General features: G+C 45.6%; 1 protein-coding gene across 1 annotated transcript in view; it reads left to right on the top strand.

Annotated features, from left to right (window-relative positions):
- Positions 1-26,888, top strand: part of LOC112240768 (small G protein signaling modulator 2-like) — a 147,301-nt gene that overhangs the window by 18,578 nt on the left and 101,835 nt on the right. The window contains 1 exon segment of the mRNA XM_042297707.1: positions 22,525-22,693. Coding sequence (XP_042153641.1) covers positions 22,525-22,693 — 169 coding nt within the window.

The following is a 26,888-nucleotide window of genomic DNA, read 5'->3' as shown; positions in this document are numbered from 1 at the left end:
AGTAGTTCTGGCCATCCTCCTCTGGTCCTAGCTGGGTACACAGTGTGTGTGTGTGTGTTGACCTGAGTAGTTCTGGCCATTCTCCTCTGGTCCTAGCTGGGTACACAGTGTGTGTGTGTTGACCTGAGTAGTTCTGGCCATCCTCCTCTGGTCCTAGCTGGGTACACAGTGTGTGTGTGTTGACCTGAGTAGTTCTGGCCATCCTCCTCTGGTCCTAGCTGGGTACACAGTGTGTGTGTGTTGACCTGAGTAGTTCTGGCCATCCTCCTCTGGTCCTAGCTGGGTACACAGTGTGTGTGTGTTTGATTTATTTTGCTTTTATTTAACCGGTCAAAAAGTCATTGAGAACACATTCTCTTTTACAATAATGACCTTAGTGTGTGTGTGTGTGTGTGTGTGTGTGTGTGTATAGCTGGGAACACAATGTAGCGGTTCGCCCCTCTCTCGGACACTGGGAGAATACTCAGAATACAGCAGGATATTGACCACCAGCTTACACACACACACACACACACACACACACACACACACACACACACACACACACACACACACACACACACACACACACACACACACACACACACACACACACAGACACAGACACATTTACATGCACACAGACACAACACACTGCTATTTTCAGGATATCATGGTAGACAACAGACAGACACAGACACATTTACATGCACACAGACACAAACTGTACCTGCTATTTTCAGGATATCATGGTAGACTGGGGTTCAGAACAGGTAGAGGTAGAGGGGTTCAGTACAGGTAGAGAGGGTTCAGTACAGGTAGAGAGGGTTCAGTACAGGTAGAGATGGTTCAGTACAGGTAGAGATGGTTCAGAGGTAGGGTTCAGTACAGGTAGAGAGGGTTCAGTACAGGTAGAGAGGGTTCAGAGGGTTCACAGGTAGAGAGAGGTTCAGTACAGGTAGAGAGGTTCAGTACAGGTAGAGATGGTTCAGTACAGGTAGAGAGGGTTCAGTACAGGTAGAGAGAACAGGTAGATTCAGAGGTAGGGGGTTCAGTACAGGTAGAGATGGTTCAGGTAGAGAGGGTTCACAGGTAGAGATGGTTCAGTACAGGTAGAGAGGGTTCAGTACAGGTAGAGAGAACAGGTAGGGTTCAGTACAGGTAGAGATGTTCAGTACAGGTAGAGAGGGTTCAGTACAGGTAGAGAGGGTTCAGAACAGGTAGAGGGTTCAGAACAGGGTTCAGTACAGGTAGAGAGAACAGGGAGAGGGTTCAGAACAGGTAGAGAGGGTTCAGTACAGGTAGAGAGGTTCAGTACAGGTAGAGATAGGTTCAGAACAGGTAGAGATGGTTCAGTACAGGTAGAGATGGTTCAGTACAGGTAGAGAGGGTTCAGTACAGGGTAGAGATGGTTCAGAGACAGGGTAGAGATGTTCAGTAGTACAGGTAGAGAGGGTTCAGTAGTTCACAGGTAGAGAGGGTTCAGAACAGGTAGAGAGGGTTCAGTACAGGTAGAGAGGGTTCAGTACAGGTAGAGAGGGTTCAGTACAGGTAGAGATGGTTCAGTACAGGTAGAGATGGTTCAGTACAGGTAGAGAGTACAGGTGGTTCAGAAGGTAGAGAGGGTTCAGGTAGAGATGGGTTCAGTACAGGTAGAGAGGGTTCAGTACAGGTAGAAGAGAGGGTTCAGAACAGGTAGAGAGGGTTCAGTACAGGTAGAGAGGGTTCAGTACAGGTAGAGAGGGTTCAGTACAGGAGAGGGTTCAGAGGTAGAGATGGTTCAGTACAGGTAGAGAGGGTTCAGTACAGGTAGAGAGGGTTCAGTACAGGTAGAGAGGGTTCAGACAGGTAGAGAGGTTCAGTACAGGTAGAGATGGTTCAGTACAGGTAGAGAGGGTTCAGTACAGGTAGAGAGGGTACAGGTAGAGAGGGTTCAGTACAGGTAGAGAGGGTTCAGTACAGGTATAGAGAGGGTTCAGTACAGGTAGAGATGGTTCAGTACAGGTAGAAGAAGGTAGAGAGGGTTCAGTACAGGTAGAGATGGTTCAGAACAGGTAGAGATGTTCAGTACAGGTAGAGAGGGTTCAGTACAGGTAGAAGAAGGTTCAGAGGTAGGGTTCAGTACAGGTAGAGAGGGTTCAGTACAGGTAGAGAGGTTCAGTACAGGTAGAGAGGGTTCAGTACAGGTAGAGATGGTTCAGTACAGGTAGAGATGGTTTCAGTACAGGTAGAGATGGTTCAGTACAGGTAGAGATGTTCAGTACAGGTAGAGAGGGTTCAGTACAGGTAGAAGAAGGTAGAGAGGGTTCAGTACAGGTAGAGGTAGGGTTCAGTACAGGTAGAGAGGGTTCAGTACAGGTAGAGATGGTTCAGTACAGGTAGAGATGGTTCAGTACAGATAGAGATGGTTCAGTACAGGTAGAGATGGTTCAGTACAGATAGAGATGGTTCAGTACAGGTAGAGATGGTTCAGAACAGGTAGAGATGTTCAGTACAGGTAGAGAGGGTTCAGTACAGGTAGAAGAAGGTAGAGAGGGTTCAGTACAGGTAGAGAGGGTTCAGTACAGGTAGATAGGGTTCAGTACAGGTAGAGATGGTTCAGTACAGGTAGAGATGGTTCAGTACAGGTAGAGATGGTTCAGTACAGGTAGAGATGGTTCAGAACAGGTAGAGATGTTCAGTACAGGTAGAGAGGGTTCAGTACAGGTAGAAGAAGGTAGAGAGGGTTCAGTACAGGTAGAGAGGGTTCAGTACAGGTAGAGAGGGTTCAGTACAGGTAGAGAGGGTTCAGTACAGGTAGAGAGGGTTCAGTACAGGTAGAGAGGGTTCAGTACAGGTAGAGATGGTTCAGTACAGGTAGAGATGGTTCAGTACAGGTAGAGATGGTTCAGTACAGGTAGAGATGGTTCAGTACAGGTAGAGATGGTTCAGTACAGATAGAGAGGGTTCAGTACAGGTAGAGATGGTTCAGAACAGGTAGAGATGTTCAGTACAGGTAGAGAGGGTTCAGTACAGGTAGAAGAAGGTAGAGAGGGTTCAGTACAGGTAGAGAGGGTTCAGTACAGGTAGAGATGGTTCAGTACAGGTAGAGATGGTTCAGTACAGGTAGAGATGGTTCAGTACAGGTAGAGATGGTTCAGTACAGGTAGAGATGGTTCAGTACAGGTAGAGATGGTTCAGAGAGGTAGAGGTAGAGGGGTTCAGTACAGGTAGAAGTACAGGTAGAGAGGGTTCAGTACAGGTAGAGAGGGTTCAGTACAGGTAGAGATGGTTCAGTACAGGTAGAGATGGTTCAGTACAGGTAGAGATGGTTCAGTACAGGTAGAGATGGTTCAGTACAGGTAGAGAGGGTTCAGTACAGGTAGAGAGGGTTCAGTACAGGTAGAGAGGGTTTCAGTAGAGAGGGTTCAGAGGTAGGGGTTCAGTACAGGTAGAGAGGGTTCAGTACAGGTAGAGAGGGTTCAGTACAGGTAGAGAGGGTTCAGTAGAGGTAGAGAGGGTTCAGTAGAGGGTTCAGAGAGGGTTCAGTACAGGTAGAGAGGGTTCAGTAGAGATAGAGAGGGTTCAGTAGAGGTAGAGAGGGTTCAGTAGAGGTAGAGAGGGTTCAGTAGAGGTAGAGAGGGTTCAGTAGAGGTAGAGAGGGTGCCATGGCAGCGTGAAGCTAGTGAGGAGCACCGACAGATTTTGTACCTCATTAATGTGATAAACACAATTCTGACACAGCTTTTAAGATTTCTTACCCATCCACGGCAACGTGTGACTCAGGTTCATCTTCATGGGAGCTGGCCAAACCTCCTAGCCTAGTGGTTAGAGTGTTGGACTAGTAACCGGAAGGTTGCAAGTTCAAACCCCCGAGCTGACAAGGTACAAATCTGTCGTTCTGCCCCTGAACAGGCAGTTAACCCACTGTTCCTAGGCCGTCATTGAAAATAAGAATTTGTTCTTAACTGACTTGCCTAGTTAAATAAAGGTAAAATAACTAAAAAAAATACGTATATAGTGCACTGCTTTTGAACAGGGCCCACAGGGCATAGGGTGCCCTTTTGGGTTACACCGGCTGTGAGAGCTGGTCAAACACAGCCCTGTTGCTAATGTGTCAAAATAACTTAGCAGTATTGGTAAGACATGAATTCTATCAGTCCCTTCAAGTGCTCCCACTACTTGTTGGACAGTTATTTAAAAGTCTCCTTCATGGTGTGTTATGTAGGCCACAGTCCTACATTACGTCCTACGTCACACCCCTATATTTATCCCAACCTGTTTTGAAAAGTTGGACTGGTGTGTTGGTGAGAATCTCACATCCTCCTCACCAGTGTTATGTAGAAGTCAGCATTATGTAGCTATAGACAGAGTCTATTGTAAAGAAGGAGCCAACTGTCCACGTTATCATCCTAGTTAACAAGCTGTGGGCTGTTTGGGAGGCCAGCCAACGCAGGCGGGGTCTCCTAACTCCTAACTCCTAGCTAGGGACCAACGCAGGCGGGGTGTCCTAGCTCCTAACTCCTAGCTCCTAGCCAGGGACCAACGCAGGCGGGGTGTCCTAGCTCCTAGCCAGGGACCAACGCAGGTGGGGTGTCCTAATTCCTAATTCCTAGCTCCTAGCCAGGGACCAACGCAGGCGGGGTGTCCTAGCTCCTAGCCAGGGACCAACGCAGGCCATCCATGATATAAAAATTCTAACTCCTAACTCCTAGCTCCTAGCCAGGGACCCAGGCAGACGGGGTGTCCTAGCTCCTAACTCCTAGCTCCTAACTCCTAGCTCCTAACTCCTAGCTCCTAACTCCTAGCTCCTAGCCAGGGACCAATGCAGGTGGGGTGTCCTAGCTCCTAATTCCTAGCTCCTAACTCCTAGCTCCTAACTCCTAGCCAGGGACCAATGCAGGCGGGGTGTCCTAACTCCTAGCTCCTAACTCCTAGCTCCTAACTCCTAGCCAGGGACCAATGCAGGTGGGGTGTCCTAACTCCTAACTCCTAGCTCCTAACTCCTAGCCAGGGACCAATGCAGGTGGGGTGTCCTAGCTCCTAGCTCCTAACTCCTAGCTCCTAACTCCTAGCCAGGGACCAACGCAGGTGGGGTGTCCTAACTCCTAGCTCCTAGCTCCTAGCCAGGGACCAACGCAGGTGGGGTGTCCTAACTCCTAGCTCCTAGCCAGGGACCAACGCAGGCGGGGTGTTCTAACTCCTAGCTCCTAACTCCTAGCTCCTAACTCCTAGCTCCTAACTCCTAGCTCCTAACTCCTAGCTCCTAGCCAGGGACCAACGCAGGTGGGGTGTCCTAACTCCTAGCTCCTAACTCCTAGCTCCTAGCCAGGGACCAACGCAGGTGGGGTGTCCTAACTCCTAGCTCCTAACTCCTAGCTCCTAGCCAGGGACCAAGGCAGGCATGGTGTCCTAACTCCTAGCTCCTAGCCAGGGACCAAGGCAGGCGGGGTGTCCTAACTCCTAGCTCCTAACTCCTAGCCAGGGACCAAGGCAGGCATGGTGTCTTAACTCCTAGCTCCTAGCCAGGGACCAACGCAGCCGTGGTGTCCTAACTCCTAGCTCCTAGCCAGGGACCAACGCAGGTGGGGTGTCCTAGCTCCTAGCTAGGGACCAATGCAGGCGGGGTGTCCTAACTCCTATCTAGGGACCAACGCAGGCGGGGTGTCCTAGCTCCTAGCTAGGGACCAACGCAGGCGGGGTGTCCTAGCTCCTAGCTAGGGACCAACGCAGGCGGGGTGTCCTAGCTCCCAGCTAGGGACCAACGCAGGCGGGGTGTCCTAGCTCCTAGCTAGGGACCAACGCAGGCAGGGTGTTCTAACTCCTAGCTCCTAGCCAGGGACCAACGCAGGCTGGGTATCCTAACTCCTAGCTCCTAGCCAGGGACCAACGGATAGATGGGAAAATGACCGTCCTCCTCCTCAATCACTGAGGCCCCATCTCAATTTGCACCCTATTCCCTATTTCATTTACAGTCCTATGAATATATAATGGTAAATAATGGTTGGAAGTGCAAAGCGGGATTTAAAGGGGCAATCAGGAGTTGAAGCAATAACGAAGCGTGGTCCCCGCCCCTGTTTCTGTAGAAAGCTGAGAGGGATGGGGCTGGAAAAATGTGACCACTCTCAAATTCATAGACAGAGCTTTGGATGCAAAGGAATGACCATCCCTGATATAAACATTTATAGTTTCAACCATGTTATGAGGCTATGTTTACATTTACTTTGTTTACAAACATCGGAGTAAAACCAGCTGATATTTTGGGTTCTGATTGGAAGGACAGTTGAACAAAACTCACGAGACATAGAGAAAGTATTCAGATCACTTGACTTTTTCCACATTCTGTTACGTTACAGCCTTATTCTAAAATGGATTTAATCGTTTTTCCCCCCCTCATCATTCTACACACAATATCCCATAATGCGAAAGCGAAAACAGGTTTTTAGAAATTTTTGTAAAACGTATTAAAAATAAATAACTGAAATATCACATTTACTTAAGTATTCAGACCCTTTACTCAGTACTTTGTTGAAGCACCTTTGGCAGTGATTACAGACTCGAGTCTTCTTCAACAGCGCCGTCTCAACCTCAGGAGGCTAAAGAAATTTGGCTTAAAACCTAAAACCCTCACAAACTTCTACAGATGCACAATCGAGAGCATCCTTTCGGGTTGTTTCACCGCCTGGTACGGCAACTGCACCGCCCACAACCGTAAAGCTCTACAGAGGGTGTGAGGTCTGCCCATCGCATTGCCGGGGGCAATCTTCCCGCCCTCCTGGACACCTATAGCACCCGATAACATAGGAACGCCCAAAAGATCATCAAGGAAAACAATCATCCAAGCCACTGCCTGTTCACACCGCTATCATCCAGAAGGCGAGGTCAGTGCAGGAGCATCAAAGCAGGGACCGAGAGACTGAAAAACAGCTTCTATCTCAAGGCCATCAGACTGCTAAACAGCCATCACTAGCACATCAGGGGCGGCTGCCTATAAACATACAGTTGTGGCCAAAAGTTTTGAGAATGACACAAATATTCATTTCCACAAAGTTTGCTGCTTCAGTGTCTTTAGATATTTTTGTCAGATGTTACTATGGAATACTGAAGTATTAATTACAAGCATTTCATAAGTGTCAAAGGCTTTTATTGACAATTACATGAAGTTGATGCAAAGAGGCTATTTCTTTTTCAAGAACTCTGCAATCTGCCCGGGTATGCTGTCAATAAACTTCTGGGCCACATCCTGATTGATGGCAGCCCATTCTTGCATAATCAATGCTTGTAGTTTGTAAACCTGATGTTAAAGGAGAGGGAGGGATTATAACAGTAAACCTGATATTAAAGGAGAGAGAGGGATTATAACAGTAAACCTGATGTTAAAGGAGAGGGAGGGAGAGAGGGATTATAACAGTAAACCTGATATTAAAGGACAGAGAGGGATTATAACAGTAAACCTGATATTAAAGGAGAGAGAGGGATTATAACAGTAAACCTGATGTTAAAGGAGAGATAGGGAGAGAGGGATTATAACAGTAAACCTGATGTTAAAGGAGAGGGAGGGATTATAACAGTAAACCTGATATTAAAGGAGAGAGAGGGAGAGAGGGATTATAACAGTAAACCTGATGTTAAAGGAGAGGGAGGGATTATAACAGTAAACCTGATATTAAAGGAGAGAGAGGGAGAGAGGGATTATAACAGTAAACCTGATGTTAAAGGAGCGGGAGGGATTATAACAGTAAACTTGATATTAAAGGAGAGAGCGGGATTATAACAGTAAACCTGATATTAAAGGAGAGGCAGGGATTATAACAGTAAACCTGATGTTAAAGGAGAGGGAGGGATTATAACAGTAAACCTGATGTTAAAGGAGAGAGAGGGATTATAACAGTAAACCTGATGTTAAAGGAGAGGGAGGGATTATAACAGTAAACCTGATATTAAAGGAGAGGCAGGGATTATAACAGTAAACCTGATGTTAAAGGAGAGGGAGGGATTATAACAGTAAACCTGATGTTAAAGGAGAGAGAGGGATTATAACAGTAAACCTGATATTAAAGGAGAGAGAGGGAGAGAGGGATTATAACAGTAAACCTGATATTAAAGGAGAGTGAGGGATTATAACAGTAAACCTGATGTTAAAGGAGAGGGAGGGATTATAACAGGAAACCTGATATTAAAGGAGAGAGAGGGAGAGAGGGATTATAACAGGAAACCTGATGTTAAAGGAGAGGGAGGGATTATAACAGTAAACCTGATGTTAAAGGAGCGGGAGGGATTATAACAGTAAACCTGATATTAAAGGAGAGAGCGGGATTATAACAGGAAACCTGATGTTAAAGGAGAGGGAGGGATTATAACAGTAAACCTGATGTTAAAGGAGAGGGAGGGATTATAACAGGAAACCTGATGTTAAAGGAGAGGGAGGGATTATAACAGTAAACCTGATATTAAAGGGAGAGGGGAGGAGGGATTATAACAGTAAACCTGATATTAAAGGAGAGGGAGGGATTATAACAGTAAACCTGATGTTAAAGGAGAGGGAGGGAGAGAGGGATTATAACAGTAAACCTGATGTTAAAGGAGAGAGGAGGGATTATAACAGTAAACCTGATGTTAAAGGAGAGGGAGGGATTATAACAGTAAACCTGATGTTAAAGGAGAGGGAGGGATTATAACAGTAAACCTGATGTTAAAGGAGAGAGAGGGAGAGAGGGATTATAACAGGAAACCTGATGTTAAAGGAGAGGGAGGGATTATAACAGTAAACCTGATGTTAAAGGAGAGGGAGGGATTATAACAGTAAACCTGATGTTAAAGGAGAGGGAGGGATTATAACAGTAAACCTGATGTTAAAGGAGAGGCAGGGATTATAACAGTAAACCTGATGTTAAAGGAGAGGGAGGGATTATAACAGTAAACCTGATGTTAAAGGAGAGAGAGGGATTATAACAGTAAACCTGATATTAAAGGAGAGGGAGGGATTATAACAGTAAACCTGCTGTTAAAGGAGAGGGAGGGATTATAACAGTAAACCTGATATTAAAGGAGAGAGAGGGAGAGAGGGATTATAACAGTAAACCTGATATTAAAGGAGAGAGGGATTATAACAGTAAACCTGATGTTAAAGGAGAGGGAGGGATTATAACAGGAAACCTGATATTAAAGGAGATAGAGGGAGAGAGGGATTATAACAGGAAACCTGATGTTAAAGGAGAGGGAGGGATTATAACAGTAAACCTGATGTTAAAGGAGCGGGAGGGATTATAACAGTAAACCTGATATTAAAGGAGAGAGCGGGATTATAACAGTAAACCTGATGTTAAAGGAGAGGGAGGGATTATAACAGTAAACCTGATGTTAAAGGAGAGGGAGGGATTATAACAGTAAACCTGATGTTAAAGGAGAGAGAGGGATTATAACAGTAAACCTGATATTAAAGGAGAGAGAGGGAGAGGGGATTATAACAGTAAACCTGATATTAAAGGAGAGGGAGGGATTATAACAGTAAACCTGATGTTAAAGGAGAGGGAGGGAGGGATTATAACAGTAAACCTGATGTTAAAGGAGAGGGAGGGAGGGGGATTATAACAGTAAACCTGATATTAAAGGAGAGGGAGGGATTATAACAGTAAACCTGATGTTAAAGGAGAGGGAGGGATTATAACAGTAAACCTGATGTTAAAGGAGAGGGAGGGAGAGAGGGATTATAACAGTAAACCTGATGTTAAAGGAGAGGGAGGGATTATAACAGTAAACCTGATGTTAAAGGAGAGAGAGGGATTATAACAGTAAACCTGATGTTAAAGGAGAGGGAGGGATTATAACAGTAAACCTGATGTTAAAGGAGAGGGAGGGATTATAACAGTAAACCTGATGTTAAAGGAGAGGGAGGGATTATAACAGTAAACCTGATGTTAAAGGAGAGGGAGGGATTATAACAGTAAATCTGATATTAAAGGAGAGAGAGGGATTATAACAGTAAACCTGATGTAAAGGAGAGGGAGGGATTATAATTATGTCATATGTTTTACCCCCGACACCACTTTCAATAACTTTGTAGAACAGTCCTGTATGCCAAATAGAATCAAATGCTTTTTGGAAGTCAATAAAGCAATATTTTTAATTTTTGGGGGGTGGACATGTTTATCTATCAGGGTGTGTAGGGTGTAAATATGATCGGTTGTGCGATGTTTGGTATAAATCCAATTTGTCTTTTACTCAAGACATTGTGCTTATTAAGGAAGTTTAGAACTCTTACATTTATAATACTACAGAAAACCTTCCCCAGGTTACTGTTCACACAAATGCCTCAGGGATGTCAGGGAAATAACCTACAATCAATTAAATCAAATTAAACAGTTTTAATATAGCCAATTGAAATTTTGCACTAGTGAGTTTGAGCATCTCATTGAGGATACCATCAGGTCCGCATGCTTTTTTAAATCTGAGGGCCTGAAGTTTCTTATAGAGCTCCTGGTCAGTAATAGTTTAGTTTCTTATAGAGCTCCTGGTCAGTAATAGTTTAGTTTCTTATAGAGCTCCTGGTCAGTAATAGTTTAGTTTCTTATAGAGCTCCTGGTCAGTAATAGTTTAGTTTCTTATAGAGCTCCTGGTCAGTAATAGTTTAGTTTCTTATAGAGCTCCTGGTCAGTAATAGTTTAGTTTCTTATAGAGCTCCTGGTCAGTAATAGTTTAGTTTCTTATAGAGCTCCTGGTCAGTAATAGTTTAGTTTCTTATAGAGCTCCTGGTCAGTAATAGTTTAGTTTCTTATAGAGCTCCTGGTCAGTAATAGTTTAGTTTCTTATAGAGCTCCTGGTCAGTAATAGTTTAGTTTCTTATAGAGCTCCTGGTCAGTAATAGTTTAGTTTCTTATAGAGCTCCTGGTCAGTAATAGTTTAGTTTCTTATAGAGCTCCTGGTCAGTAATAGTTTAGTTTCTTATAGAGCTCCTGGTCAGTAATAGTTTAGTTTCTTATAGAGCTCCTGGTCAGTAATAGTTTAGTTTCTTATAGAGCTCCTGGTCAGTAACTGTGGAGTCCAATGGATTTTGATTGTCCTTTATAGCTTTTTCTAATCCATTCAACTTCTCATGAATTTGTCATTGTTCTGCGTTTGTGTCAATTTGAACGGTGTTGTAGAGTGTTTTAAAATGGGTTGTCCATATGTCACCATTTTGTATCACTAATTCCTCGTTTAGATTTTTAAAGTTTTTTTCCAAAGTTGTTGCCAGAAGTTGTGTGTGTGTTTATGGACTCCTCAATTAGTGTCAGTTGCTTGCTGTTGTACTGTGCATTTTTGGTTCTGAGTGTTACGTTTATAGAGTTTTAAAGTCTCACAGTAATTCACCATTATTTGGGTCTCTGTGCTTTTGGTTGGATAGTGTTCTATGTTTTTTCCTTATAATTTTACAATCTGCATCAAACCAGTTGTCATCTGTGGTCTTTTTTTTATTTTGTTTTTTATCAATTTCAGTTGTGCTTCTTTTGCCGTTTGCCTGAATATATAGTTGATGTTTTTACTGCTAGATTGATGCCTTCTTCACTGTGAGTGAATGTGGTCTCCAGAAAGTTATCTAAGAGTCTTTGGATATTTTGGTTACAGGTTGCTTTCTGGTTTCTTTTCTGCAGTTTCGGGCCCATCTGTATACATTTCTGATGTTGTACAACTTACTGGGCTCTCTCTCTCTGTCTCTCTCTGTCTCTCTCTGTCTCTCTCTGTCTCTCTCTGTCTCTCTCTGTCTCTCTCTGTCTCTCTCTCAATTCAATTCAATTCAAGGGCTTTATTGGCATGGGAAACGTGTTAACATTGCCAAAGCAAGCGAGGTAGATAATATATAAAGTGAAATAAACAATAAAAATTAACAGTAGACATCACACATACAGAAGTTTCAAAACAATAAAGACATTACAAATGTCATATTATATATATATATATATATACAGTGTTTTAACAATGTCAAATGGTAAAGGACACAAGATAAAATAAATAAGCATAGATATGGGTTGTATTTACAATGGTGTTCTTCACTGGTTGCCCTTTTCTCGTGGCAACAGGTCACAAATCTTGCTGCTTTGATGGCACACTGTGGAATTTCACCCAGTAGATATGGGAGTTTTTCAAAATTGGATTTGTTTTCGAATTCTTTGTGGATCTGTGTAATCTGAGGGAAATATGTTTCTCTAATATGGTCATACATTGGACAGGAGGTTAGGAAGTGCTGCCCAGTTTCCACCTCATTTTGTGGGCAGTGAGCACATAGCCTGTCTTCTCTTGAGAGCCATGTCTGCCTACGGCGGCCTTTCTCAATAGCAAGGCTATGCTCGCTGAGTCTGTACATAGTCAAAGCTTTCCTTAATTTTGGGTCAGTCACAGTGGTCAGGTATTCTGCCGCTGTGTACTCTTTGTGTAGGGCCAAATAGCATTCTAGTTTGCTCTGTTTTTTTGTTAATTCTTTCCAATGTGTCAAGTAGTTATCTTTTTGTTTTCTCTCTCTCTCTGTCTCTCTCTCTCTTTGTCTCTCTGTCTCTCTCTCTCTCTGTCTCTCTCTCTGTCTCTCTCTGTCTCTCTCTCTTTGTCTCTCTCTCTTTGTCTCTCTCTCTTTGTCTCTCTCTGTCTCTCTCTCTCTTTGTCTCTCTCTCTTTGTCTCTCTCTCTCTTTGTCTGTCTCTCTCTCTCTGTCTCTCTCTTTCTGTCTCTCTCTCTCTGTCTCTCTCTCTCACTCACCAGAATCTTTCTTTCCCTGGTCGTCTGTATTCCTCCCCATCTGGCAGAGTCCCTGTGTTACCGCAGCAGCACGTTACTGTGATCTCACAGACAAACAGCAGCCCTCCCAGATGCACAGGCATATACTGTACATGGGGCTGCGCACACACACACAGACACACACACACACAGACACAGGGACACACGCACAGGCATTAACAAAGACACACACACAGACACATACGCAGGCACACACACACACACACACACACACACACACACACACACACACACACACACACACACACACACACACACACACACACACACATTAACAAAGACACACACACAAACTCACACACACACACACACACAGGCATTAACAAAGACACACACACAAAGGCTCACACACAGGCACACACACACACACACACACATCTCTCATGGCTTTGCCGTGAGGTTTTGATATTTCTTAATTATTATTAAACGTCACCGATTGAAACGCTATTTAGCGCGTTACACTCACCCCCCTTTTGACCTCCTCCTTTTCCGCAGCAACCAGTCAACAGCATCAATGTAACTTTAGTCCATCCCCTAGCTGGGCTCGAACCAGGGACCCTCTGCACACATCAACAACTGACACCCACGAAGCATCGTTATCCACAAAAGAGGCGGCCCTTTCAGAGCAAGTGACGTCACCGATTGAAACGCTATTAGCCCGCACCACCGCTAACTAGCTAGCCATTTCACATCGGTTACACATAGGCCAATTAGCATGATATTATCAAAACCTCGTTCAATCTCGTACAACCTCGTTCAAACCTCGTACAACCTCGTACAACCTCGAACAACCTCGTACAACCTCGTACAATGTCGACCAATTGCGCTCACGTTGGTCGGGTTGCTAAGCTAATCATCAAGCAAATCCCTTCTCAAAGTAAGGGTATGAGTCAGGAAACCTGCCTATTTTCCTTGAAAGTACGTAATGTCATGATTCCAAAGTTACTACCGAAGCAAGTTAATTATCTCACATCTCAAAAAAGGTTTGTAATGTTGTGAGGTGGCAGGTAGCCTAGTGGTTAGAGCGTTAGGCCAGTAACCAGCAGGTAGCCTAGTGGTTAGAGCGTTGGGCCAGTAACCAGCAGGTAGCCTAGTGGTTAGAGTGTTGGGCCAGTAACCAGCAGGTAGCCTAGTGGTTAGAGTGTTGGGCCAGTAACCAGCAGGTAGCCTAGTGGTTAGAGCGTTGGGCCAGTAACCAACAGGTAGTCTAGTGGTTAGAGGGGTGGCAGGTAGCCTAGTGGTTAGAGGCCAGTTGGGCCAGTAACCAACAGGTAGCCTAGTGGTTAGAGGGGTGGCAGGTAGCCTAGTGGTTAGAGAGTTGGGCCAGTAACCAGCAGGTAGTCTAGTGGTTAGAGCGTTGGGCCAGTAACCAACAGGTAGCCTAGTGGTTAGAGGGGTGGCAGGTAGCCTAGTGGTTAGAGAGTTGGGCCAGTAACCAGCAGGTAGTCTAGTGGTTAGAGCGTTGGGCCAGTAACCAACAGGTAGCCTAGTGGTTAGAGGGGTGGCAGGTAGCCTAGTGGTTAGAGAGTTGGGCCAGTAACCAGCAGGTAGCCTAGTGGTTAGAGGGGTGGCAGGTAGCCTAGTGGTTAGAGAGTTGGGCCAGTAACCAGCAGGTAGCCTTGTGGTTAGAGTGTTGGGCCAGTAACCAGCAGGTAGCCTAGTGGTTAGAGTGTTGGGCCAGTAACCAACAGGTAGCCTAGTGGTTAGAGCGTTGGGCCAACAGGTAGCCTAGTGGTTAGAGCCAGTAACCAGGTAGCCTAGTGGTTAGAGCGTTGGGCCAGTAACCAGCAGGTAGCCTAGTGGTTAGAGCGTTGGGCCAGTAACCAGCAGGTAGCCTAGTGGTTAGAGCGTTGGGCCAGTAACCAGCAGGTAGCCTAGTGGTTAGAGTGTTGGGCCAGTAACCAGCAGGTAGCCTAGTGGTTAGAGTGTTGGGCCAGTAACCAACAGGTAGCCTAGTGGTTAGAGCGTTGGGCCAGTAACCAACAGGTAGCCTAGTGGTTAGAGCGTTGGGCCAGTAACCAACAGGTAGCCTAGTGGTTAGAGCGTTGGGCCAGTAACCAAAAGGTTTCTAGATCGAATTTAACCGGATAGGCTAGTTGAGAACAAGTTCTCATTTACAATTGGGACCTGGTCAAGATAAAGCAAAGCAGTTCAACACAACACAGAGTTACACATGGAATAAACAAACATACAGTCAATAACACAGTAGAAAAAGTCTATATACAGTGTGTGCAAATGAGGTAAGATAAGGGAGGTAAGGCATTAAATAGGCCATGGTGGCAAAGTAATTACAATATAGCAATTAAACACTGAAATTGTAGATGTGCAGAAGATGAATGTGCAATTAGAGATACTGGTGTGCAAAGGAGCAAGATAAATCAAATAAATACTGTATGGGGATGAGGTAGTTGGATGGGCTATTTACAGATGGGCTATGCACAGGTGCAGTGATCTGTGAGCTGCTCTGACAGCTGGTGCTTAAAGTTAGTGAGGGAGGCATGAGTCTCCAGCTTCAGTGATTGTTGCAGTTCGTTCCAGTCATTGGCAGCAGAGAACTGTAAGGAAAGGCGGCCAAAGGAGGAATTGGCTTTGGGGGTGACCAGTGAGATATACCTGCTGGAGTGCGTGCTACGGGTGGGTGCTGCTATGGTGAACAGTGAGCTGAGATAAGGCGGGGCTTTACCTAGCAGAGACTTGAAGATGACCTGAAGCCAGTGGGTTTGGCGACGAGTATGAAGCGAGGGCCAGCCAACGAGAGCATACAGGTCGCAGTGGTGGGTAGTATATGGGGTTTTGGTGACAAAACGGATGCCACTGTGATAGACTGCATCCAATTTGTTGAGTAGAGTGTTGGAGGCTATTTTGTAAATGACATCGCCGAAGTTGAGGATCGGTAGGATGGTCAGTTTTACGAAGGTATGTTTGGCAGCATGAGTGAAGGATGCTTTGTTGCAAAATAGGAAGCCAATTCTAGATTTAATTTTGGATTGGAGATGCTTAATGTGAGTCCGGAAGGAGAGTTTACAGTCTAGCCAGACACCTAAGTATTTGCAGTTGTCCACATATCCTAAGTCAGAACCTTCCAGAGTAGTGAAGCTGGACAGGCGGGCAGGTGTGGACAGCGATCGGTTGTAGAGTATGCATTTAGTTTTACTTGCATTTAATAGCAGTTGGAGGCCACGGAAGGGGAGTTGTATGGCATTAAAGCTTGTCTGGAGGTTAGTTAACACAGTGTCCAACGAAGGGCCAGAAGTATACAGAATGGTGTCGTCTGCGTAGAGGTGGATCAGAGAATCACCAGCAGCAAGAGCGACATCATTGATGTACACAGAGAAAAGAGTCGGCCAGAGAATTGAACCCTGTTGCACACCCATAGAGACTGCCAGCGGTCTGGACAACAGGCCCTCCGATTTGACACACTGAACTCTATCAGTGAAGTAGTTGGTGAACCAGGTGAGGCACTCATTTGAGAAACCAAAGCTGTTGATTCTGCCGATAAGAATGTGGTGATTGACAGAGTCAAAAGCCTTGGCCAGGTCAATGAATATGGCTGCACAGTATTGCCTATTATCGATGGCGGTTATGATATCGTTTAGTACCTTGAGCGTGGCTGAGGTGCACCCATGACCAGCTCTGAAACCAGATTGCATAGCGGAGAAGGTACGGTGGGATTCGAAATGGTCGATAATCTGTTTGTTAACTTGGCTTTCGAAGACTTCAGAAAGGCAGGGTAGGATGGATATAGGTCTGTAGAAGTTTGGGTCTAGAGTGTCTCTCCCTTTGAAGAGGGGGATGACCATGGCTTCTTTCCAATCTTTGGGAATCTCAGACGATATGAAAGAGAGGTTGAACGGGCTAGTAATGGGGTTTGCAACAATAGCGTCGGATAATTTTTAGAAAGAGAGGGTCCAGATTGTCTAGCCCGGCTGATTTGTAGGGGTCCACATATTTGCAGCACTTTCAGAACATCAGCTATCTGGATTTGGGTGAAGGAGAAGTGGGGGGGATTGGGCGAGTTGCTGTGGGGGGTGCAGGGCTGTTGACGGGTAGGGATAGGCAGGTGGAAAGCATGGCCAGCCGTAGAAAAATGCTTATTGAAATTTTCCTAACCGCCTGTGTATTGGTTCATAACTTCCCTGAAAAGTTGCATATCACGGGGGCTATTGTATGCTAATGCAGAACGCCACAGGATGTTTTTGTGCTGGTCAAGGGCAGTCAGGTCTGGAGAGAACAAAGGGCTATATCTGTTCCTGGTTCCAATTTTTTTGAATGGGGCATGTGGGCTTATTTAACTTCTTAGTGATCCCTTCCTGCTCGAATCCCGGGATTGATTTGACAACATCCAGTGAAATTGCAGCGCACCAAATTCAAAAACAGAAATACTCATAATTAAAATTCATAAAACATACAAGTGTTGTGCTTCAAAATAAAGCTTAACTTCTTGTTAATCCAGCCACTGTATCAGATTTCAAAAAGGCTTTACGGCGAAAGCAAACCATGCGATTATCTGGGACAGTGCCCCGCATACAATCACATGAAAATCAGATTTTAACCAGGCAGGTGCGCGACAAAAGTCAGAAATAGCTATATAATTAATGCCTTACCTTTGAAGATCTTCTTCTGTTGGCACTCCAAAATGTCCCATACATAACAAATGGTCCTTTTGTTCGATAATGTCCTTCTTTATGTCCCAAAAATGTCCATTTATTTGGCGTGTTTGATTCAGAAATACACCGGTCCCAACATGACCACAAAGTATCTAATAAGTTACCAGTAAACTTGGTCCAAACATTTCAAACAACGTTCCTAATCCAACCTTAGGTATCCTAAAACGTAAAAAATAGATACGATTTACAATGGAATATACTGTGTTCAATACCGAAATACAACGTGAAGCGCGTTCCAGTTCACGCGCACCAAACTGAAGAGTCCACTTGGCTTGACACTCACAAAGAACACTACTTCATCATTTCTCAAAAGAAAAACATCAACCAATTTCTAAAGACTGTTGACATCTAGTGGAAGCCATAGGAACTGCAATCTGGATCCTATGGCTAAATAGAGCTTCCCATAGAAAACCAAAGGATGAGGTCAATATCCTTCCAGGATACCCAGGCCAGGTCGATTAGAAAAGCCTGCTCGCTGAAGTGTTTTAGGGAGCGTTTGACAGTGATGAGGGGTGGTCGTTTGCCCGCAGACCCATTACGGATGCAGGCAATGAGGCAGTGATCGCTGAAATCTTGGTTGAAAACAGCAGAGGTGTATTTGGAAGGCAAGTTGGTTAGGAGGATGTCTATGAGGGTGCCCGTGTTTACAGCTTTGGGGTTGTACCTGGTAGGTTCATTGATAATTTGTGTGAGATTGAGGGCATCAATCTTAGATTGTAGGATGGCTGGGGTGTTAAGAATGTCCCAGTTTAGGTCACCTAACAGCACGAGCTCTGAAGATAGATGGGGGGCAATCAATTCACATATGGTGTCCAGGGCACAGCTGGGGACAGAGGGTGGTCTATAGCAAGCGGCAACAGTGAGAGACTTGTTTCTGGAAAGGTGGATTTTTTAAAGTAGAAGCTCGAATTGTTTGGTTATACAGACCTGGATAGCAAGACAGAACTCTGCAGTCTATTTCTACAGTAGATTGTGACTCTACCCCCTTTGGCAGTTCTATCTTGTCTGAAAATGTTATAGTTAGGGGTGGAAATTTCAGTTTTTTTGGTGATCTTCCTAAGCCAGGATTCAGACACAACTAGGACATCCAGTTTGGCAGAGTGTGCTAAAGCAGTGAATAAAACCAATTTATGGAGTAGGCTTCTAATGTTAACATGCATGAAACCAAGGCTTTTACGGTTACAGAAGTCAACAAATGAGAGCACCTGGGGAATGGGAGTGGAGCTAGGCACTGCAGGGTCTGGATTAATCCCCGAGCTGACAAGGTAAAAATCCTGTCGTTCTGCACCTGAGCAAGGCAGTTAACCCACTGTTCCAAGGCTGTCATTGTAAATAAGAATTTGTTCTTTACTGACTTGCCAAGTTAAATAAAGGTTCAATTCAAAACAAATACTTAATGTTGACTAAATTCATGCTAATGTTGAGTTTTTGATCTAGCGCCCAATTTACTCCCATTCACTCTTTGATGGAGACCTCTTTGACTAATGGAGACCTCTCCTTGTCCCAGAACTGCCCAGAATGCACCTCGCGGCCCATTGAAGTAGCATGGGCAACGTACACGATGACCGTTAATGCGATTCCGATGGGAGTTTCCCACCTCCTCAAAAGTATCTCTGGCTCAGCTCAACGAACCAAGAGACGTGAGAGCTGTTAGCTACTTTTCATCACTCAGAGAACATTAATTTCTGTGAAATAATCTCTCCTGTGTTATATTTGATGAGGTTGAAGTACTTCTGACACCATGTTATAATCTTAGTCAGATTTGAACGTAATGTGCAGCAAGGCACGGGCAAATGGCTCAGCTTCAAAATGTTAGTGATCAATTTAGTCATACCAGAGCCCTACCTGTAACCTAGTTATTGATGAAGAAACAGGCCCTACCTGTACTCTAGTTATTGATGAAGAAACAGGCCCTACCTGTACCCTAGTTATTGATGAAGAAACAGGCCCTACCTGTACTCTAGTTATTGATGAAGAAACAGGCCCTACCTGTACTCTAGTTATTGATGCATAATGTCTGGGTCCATCGGACTCGGTACAGGGAACTTTAGGAAAGATATCAGGCCTGGTCCATGCTGTTATTTATGCCCTCATTGGAAAGCACTTAGCTACCACTTAGATGATTCATCTGCTCCACACACACACCATGGGCAGATGCACACACACCATATTGATGGTAGATGCGCACACACACACACACCATGGGTAGATGCACACACACACACACCTGTATCATGGGTAGATGCACACACACACACACCATGGGTAGATGCACACACACACACACCATGGGTAGATGCACACACACACACACCATGAGTAGATGCGCACACACACACACCATGGGTAGATGCGCACACACACACCATGGGTAGATGCACACACACACACACCATGGGCAGATGCACCACACACACACCATGGGTAGATGCGCACACACACACCATGGGTAGATGCGCACACACACACACATGGTAGATGCACACACACACACACCATGGGTAGATGCACACACACACACCATGGGTAGATGCACACACACACACACACATGGGTAGATGCGCACACACACACACCATGGGTAGATGCGCACACACACACACCATGGGTAGATGCACACACACACACACACATGGGTAGATGCACACACACACACACACACATGGGTAGATGCGCACACACACACACCATGGGTAGATGCACACACACACACATGGGTAGATGCACACACACACACACACCATGGGTAGATGCACACACACACACACCATGGGTAGATGCACACACACACACACCATGGGTAGATGCACACACACACACACCATGGGTAGATGCACACACACAGTGACTGGGTAAGGAAATTGTGTTTCTCTTCTACCTTGGTTCCACACACAGACTTAATGAGCTTTCTGTCACTCACTGGGTAGATGTCTCTCTTTGGGTTGCTCTCACACACACTCTCCATGGGTTGTCTCTGGGTTGCTCTGTCTCTCACACCATTGTCTCTGTTTCTCTGTCTGCTCTTTGCACACACACACACACCATGGGTAGATGCACTCACACACCATGGGTAGATGCATAGATGCTCACTTTCTCTTTAGATCACACTCTTTCACTTTCACTCTGGGTAGATGCACACACACAGTGACTGAAGGAAATTGTGTTTCTCTTCTACCTTGGTTCCACTCTCAGACTTAATGAGCTTTCTGTCTCTCTCTCTGTCTCTCTTTGTTTCTCTCTCTGTCTCTCTTTGTCTCTGTTTCTCTGTCTCTCTTTGTCTCTGTTTCTCTGTCTCTCTTTGTCTCTCTTTCTCTCTCTCTTTCTCTTTCTCTCTCTCTGTCTCTCTTTGTTTCTCTCTCTGTCTCTCTTTGTCTCCTCTCTCTGTCTTTCTTTGTCTCCTCTCTCTGTCTCTCTTTGTTTCTCTCTCTGTCTCTCTTTGTCTCTGTTTCTCTGTCTCTCTTTGTCTCTGTTTCTCTGTCTCTCTTTGTCTCTCTCTTTCTCTCTCTTTCTTTGTCTCCTCTCTCTGTCTCTCTTTGTTTCTCTCTCTGTCTCTCTTTGTCTCTGTTTCTCTGTCTCTCTTTGTCTCTGTTTCTCTGTCTCTCTTTGTCTCTCTCTTTCTCTCTCTCTTTCTCTCTCTCTTTCTTTCTCTCTCTCTCTGTCTTTCTTTGTCTCCTCTCTCTGTCTCTCTCTCTGTCTCTCTCTCTGTCTCTCTCTCTGTCTCTCTCTCTGTCTCTCCCTCTGTGTCTCTCTCTCTTTTTCTGTCTCTCTCTCACTCACTCTCTCTCTGTCTCAATTCAATTTCAATTTAAGGACTTGATTAGCATGGGAAACATATGTTTACATTGCCAAGCAAGTGAAATAGATAATAAACACCTAGTGAAATAAACAATAAAAATGAACAGTAAACATTACACTCACAGAAATTCCAAGATAATAAAGACAATTAAAATGTCATTTAAATTTACAGTGTTGTAATGGTGTAAAAATAGTTAAAGTACAAAGAGAAAATAAATAAGCATAAATATGGGTTGTATTTACAATGGTGTTTGTTCTTCACTGGTTTCCCTTTTCTTGTAGCATCAGGTCACAAATCTTGCTGCTGTGATGGCACACTGTGGTATTTCACCCAGTAGATATGGGAGTTTATCAAAATAGTATTTGTTTTCAATTTTTTTTGTGGGTCTGTGTAATCTGAGGGAAATATGTCTCTCTAATATGGTCATACATTGGGCAGGAGGTTAGGAAGTGCAGCTCAGTTTCCACCTCATTTTGTAGGCAGTGAGCACATAGCCTGTCTTCTCATGAGAGCCAGGTCTGCCTACGGCGGCCATTCTCAATAGCAAGGCTATGCTCACTGAGTCTGTACATAGTCAAAGCTTTCCTTAATTTAGGGTCAGTCACAGTGGTCAGGTATTCTGCCGCTGTGTACTCTCTGTTTATGGCCAAATAGCATTCACTCTCTGTCTCTTTCTCTAACTCTCCTCCCTCTCTGTCTTGCTCCCTCTCTATATATATTTCTGTATAGTGTTTTACACTTTCCATGTCTTCTGACCCACAGTGATGACAGAGTCTGTCCTCTCTGGCTTCCTGACACATAGTGATGACAGAGTCTGTCCTCTCTGGCTTCCTGACACACAGTGATGACAGTCTGTCCTCTCTGGCTTCCTGACCCACAGTGATGACAGAGTCTGTCCTCTCTGGCTTCCAGACCCACAGTGATGACAGAGTCTGTCCTCTCTGGCTTCCTGACCCACAGTGATGACAGAGTGTACTCTCTGGCTTCCTGACCCACAGTAATGACAGAGTCTGTCCTCTCTGGCTTCCTGACCCACAGTGATGACAGAGTGTGTCCTTTCTGGCTTCCTGACCCACAGTGATGACAGAGTCTGTCCTCTCTGGCTTCCTGACCCACAGTGATGACAGAGTCTGTCCTCTCTGGCTTCCTGACACACAGTGATGACAGAGTCTGTCCTCTCGGGCTTCCTGACACACAGTGATGACAGAGACTGTCCTCTCTGGCAATTTTTTGTTGTTGATGGCATCCGGTTTCACTTGCCAGGCTATGATCACTAATTCTGTATGAGGTTTTTCTTTGTTTGGGGTCTTCTACAATGCTCTCTCCTTCTCTCCTCCAGGCACCATCGAGGCGTGTCTGAGCCACCTGTTGAAACGGCGAGCGGCGGGCTTCCTGCATAGCGACAAGATCGGCGCCCTTTTCACCAAGATCGGCAAGGTCAACGCCACGGCCGGAGAGGTGTGCCGGAAGGTCCAGGAGCAGCTCACACAGCAGGCGGAGGTCATCAGGTACTGATTGACCTTTGAACTTTTTTTTGACCTCATAGCACTACCTCCAATCTACAGGAGAAATATGTGAAATCAGTGATGTAATATTGATGTATAGACATTATGTAGTTAATACATCTCTACATTTTCCGGTTTTCCTTCCTTGTTTCCACACCTTCACTGACAGTGTAGCAGGGTAGAACCACAGTGGAGAGACAGTGTAGCAGGGTAGAACCACACAGTGTAGCAGGGTAGAACCACAGTGAAGAGACAGTGTAGCAGGGTAGAACCACACAGTGTAGCAGGGTAGAACCACAGTGAAGAGACAGTGTAGCAGGGTAGAACCACACAGTGTAGCATGGTAGAACCACAGTGAAGAGACAGTGTAGCAGGGTAGAACCACACAGTGTAGCAGGGTAGAACCACAGTGAAGAGACAGTGTAGCAGGGTAGAACCACACAGTGTAGCAGGGTAGAACCACAGTGAAGAGACAGTGTAGCAGGGTAGAACCACACAGTGTAGCATGGTAGAACCACAGTGAAGAGACAGTGTAGCAGGGTAGAACCACACAGTGTAGCATGGTAGAACCACAGTGAAGAGACAGTGTAGCAGGGTAGAACCACACAGTGTAGCATGGTAGAACCACAGTGAAGAGACAGTGTAGCAGGGTAGAACCACAGTGAAGAGACAGTGTAGCAGGGTAGAACCACAGTGAAGAGACAGTGTAGCAGGGTAGAACCACAGTGAAGAGACAGTGTAGCAGGGTAGAACCACACAGTGTAGCATGGTAGAACCACACAGTGTATCATGGTAGAACCACAGTGAAGAGACAGTGTAGCAGGGTAGAACCACACAGTGAAGAGACAGTGTAGCAGGGTAGAACCACAGTGAAGAGACAGTGTAGCAGGGTAGAACCACAGTGAAGAGACAGTGTAGCAGGGTAGAACCACACAGTGTAGCATGGTAGAACCACAGTGAAGAGACAGTGTAGCAGGGTAGAACCACACAGTGAAGAGACAGTGTAGCAGGGTAGAACCACACAGTGAAGAGACAGTGTAGCATGGTAGAACCACAGTGAAGAGACATTGTAGCATGGTAGAACCACGGTGAAGAGACAGTGTAGCATGGTAGAACCACAGTGAAGAGACAGTGTAGCATGGTAGAACCACACAGTGTAGCATTGTAGAACCACGGTGAAGAGACATTGTAGCATGGTAGAACCACAGTGAAGAGACATTGTAGCATGGTAGAACCACGGTGAAGAGACAGTGTAGCATGGTAGAACCACAGTGAAGATACAGTGTAGCATGGTAGAACCACACAGTGTAGCATGGTAGAACCACGGTGAAGAGACATTGTAGCATGGTAGAACCACAGTGAAGAGACAGTGTAGCATGGTAGAACCACACAGTGTAGCATGGTAGAACCACGGTGAAGAGACAGTGTAGCATGGTAGAACCACACAGTGTAGCATGGTAGAATCACAGTGAAGAGACAGTGTAGCATGGTAGAACCTGCAGGCAGGGAGACAGGTAGGGAGGAACTGAGACAGGCAGGGAGACAGGCAAGAAGACAGGCAGGGAGGGACTAAGACAGGACGGGAGACAGGCAGGGAGGGACTGAGACAGGAAGGGAGACAGGAAGGGAGGGACTGAGGGAAGGAGACAGGAAGGGAGACAGGCAGGGAGGGACTGGAAATGAGACAGGAAGGGAGAAAGGCAGGAACTGGACAGGCAGAGACAGGCAGGGAGGACTAAGACAGGAAGAGAGAAAGGCAGGGAACTGAGACAGGAAGGGAGACAGGAAGGGAGACAGGCAGGGAGGGACTGAGACAGGAAGGGAGAAAGGCAGGGAGGGACTGAGACAGGCAGGGAGACAGGCAGGGAGACAGGCAGGGAGACAGGCAGGGAGACAGGCAGGGAGACAGGCAGGGAGACAGGCAGGGTGAAAGGCAGGGAGACAGGCAGGGTGAAAGGCAGGGAGGGACTGAGACAGGAAATGAGACAGGAAGGGAGAAAGGCAGGGAGGGACTGAGACAGGCAGGGAGACAGGCAGGGAGACAGGGAGGAGACAGGCAGGGAGACAGGCAGGGCGACAGGCAGGGCGACAGGGAGGGATGCTGTTTGATAGCCCATGAACAGACCATTAGGCTGGTCCACATGGCCACTGGGGGTGGGGTGGGGTCCAAATTACATGTTGTTTGGTCATATAGCTGTATTGCCCCCCCCTGCCGCCTCCCTCCCCTCTCCTTCCCCTAACCCAGTGGTTCCCAAACGTTTTACAGTCCTGTACACTCTCAAATGTTGTTTTTTTGCCATCATTGTAAGCCTGCCACACACACTATACAATAGATTTATTAAACATAAGAATGAGTGTGAGTTTTTGTCACAACCCGACTTGTGGGAAGTGACAAAGAGCTCTTACAGGACCAGGGCACAAATAATAATAATCATTTTGTTTTTTATTTAACCACCTTATATATAAAACCTTATTTGTTCATCAAACATTGTGAATGACTCACCACAGGTTAATGAGAAGGGTGTGCTTGAAAGGATGCACATAACTCTGCAATGTTGGGTTGTATTGGAGAGAGTCTCAGTCTTAAATCATTTTTCACACACAGTCTGTGCCTGTATTTAGTTTTCATGCTGGTGAGGGCCGAGAATCCACTCTCACATAGGTACGTGGTTACAAAGGTCATAAGAGTCTTAACAGTGTGATTTGCCAAGGCAGGATACTCTGAGTGCAGCCCTGTCCAGAAATCTGGCAGGGGCTTCTGATTAAAGTAAATTTTCACAGAACCGCTTGTTGCAATTTCGATGAGGCACTCTTGTCTAGATATCGGTAAGTGGACTGGAGGCAGGGCATGAAAGGGATTACGAATCCAGTTGTTTGTGTCGTCCGTTTCGGTAAAGTACCTGCTTAATTGCGCACCCAGCTCACTCAGGTGTGTTGTCCTTGTTAATGCAGACAGAGAAGAGCTCCAACTTCTTAATCATGGCCTCAATTTAGTCCCGCACATTGAATATAGTTGTGGAGAGTCCCTGTCTTCCTAGATTCAGATCACTCAGGGGAGAAAAAACATCACCCAGATTTGTCCAGTCCTGTGAGAAACGCGTCATCCTGCAAGCGGTCAGACAAGTGGAAATGATGGTCAGTAAAGAAAAGTTGAAGCTCGTCTCTCAATTTAAAACAACGTGTCAATACTTTGCCCTTTTGGAAGCAACTGCTTGCACGCGCGCTACAACTCCACTATGTCTCCCTGTCATGGGTCTCGTTCCATCAGTACAGATACCAACACATCTTGACCACCAAAGTCCTTTTGATGTCACAAAGCTGTCCAGCACTTTAAAAATATCCTCTCCTGTTGTCCTGGTTTCCAGTGGTTTGCAAAAGAGGATGTCTTCCTTAATTGACCCCCCATAAACGTAACGGACATATACCAGGAGCTGTGCCAGGCCTGCCACGTCTGTTGACTCATCCAGCTGTAATATATATAATTCACTGGCTTGTTTGTGAAGCAGTAATTGTTTCAAAACATCTCCTGCCATGTCACTGATGTGTCATGAAACAGTGTTGTTTGATGAAGGCATTGTCTGTATAGTTTCTTTGTCCTTTTCCCCCAATATTGTCCCAGTCATATCCGTGACAGCAGGAAGAGTTAAGTCCTCCACAATAGTATGGGTCTTGCCTGTCCTAGCCACTCTTCCACAATAGTATGGGGCTTGTCTGTCTTAGCCAGTCCTCTACAATAGTATGGGGCTTGCCTGTCCTAGCCACTCCTCCACAATAGTATGGGGCTTGTCTGTCTTAGCCAGTCCTCTACAATAGTATGGGGCTTGCCTGTCCTAGCCAGTCCTCCACAATAGTATGGGGCTTGCCTGTCCTAGCCAGTCCTCCACAATAGTATGGGGCTTGCCTGTCCTAGCCAGTCCTCTACAATAGTATGGGGCTTGCCTGTCCTAGCCAGTCCTCCACAATAGTATGGGGCTTGCCTGTCCTAGCCAGTCCTCTACAATAGTATGGGGCTTGCCTGTCCTAGCCAGTCCTCTACAATAGTATGGGGCTTGCCTGTCCTAGCCAGTCCTCTACAATAGTATGGGGCTTGCCTGTCCTAGCCAGTCCTCTACAATAGTATGGGGCTTGTCTGTCCTAGCCAGTCCTCTACAATAGTATGGGGCTTGCCTGTCCTAGCCAGTCCTCTACAATAGTATGG

Source organism: Oncorhynchus tshawytscha, linkage group LG14, assembly GCF_018296145.1.
Source record: "Oncorhynchus tshawytscha isolate Ot180627B linkage group LG14, Otsh_v2.0, whole genome shotgun sequence".
Lineage (NCBI taxonomy): Eukaryota > Metazoa > Chordata > Actinopteri > Salmoniformes > Salmonidae > Oncorhynchus > Oncorhynchus tshawytscha.
This window is presented reverse-complemented; position numbering and strand designations above follow the sequence as displayed.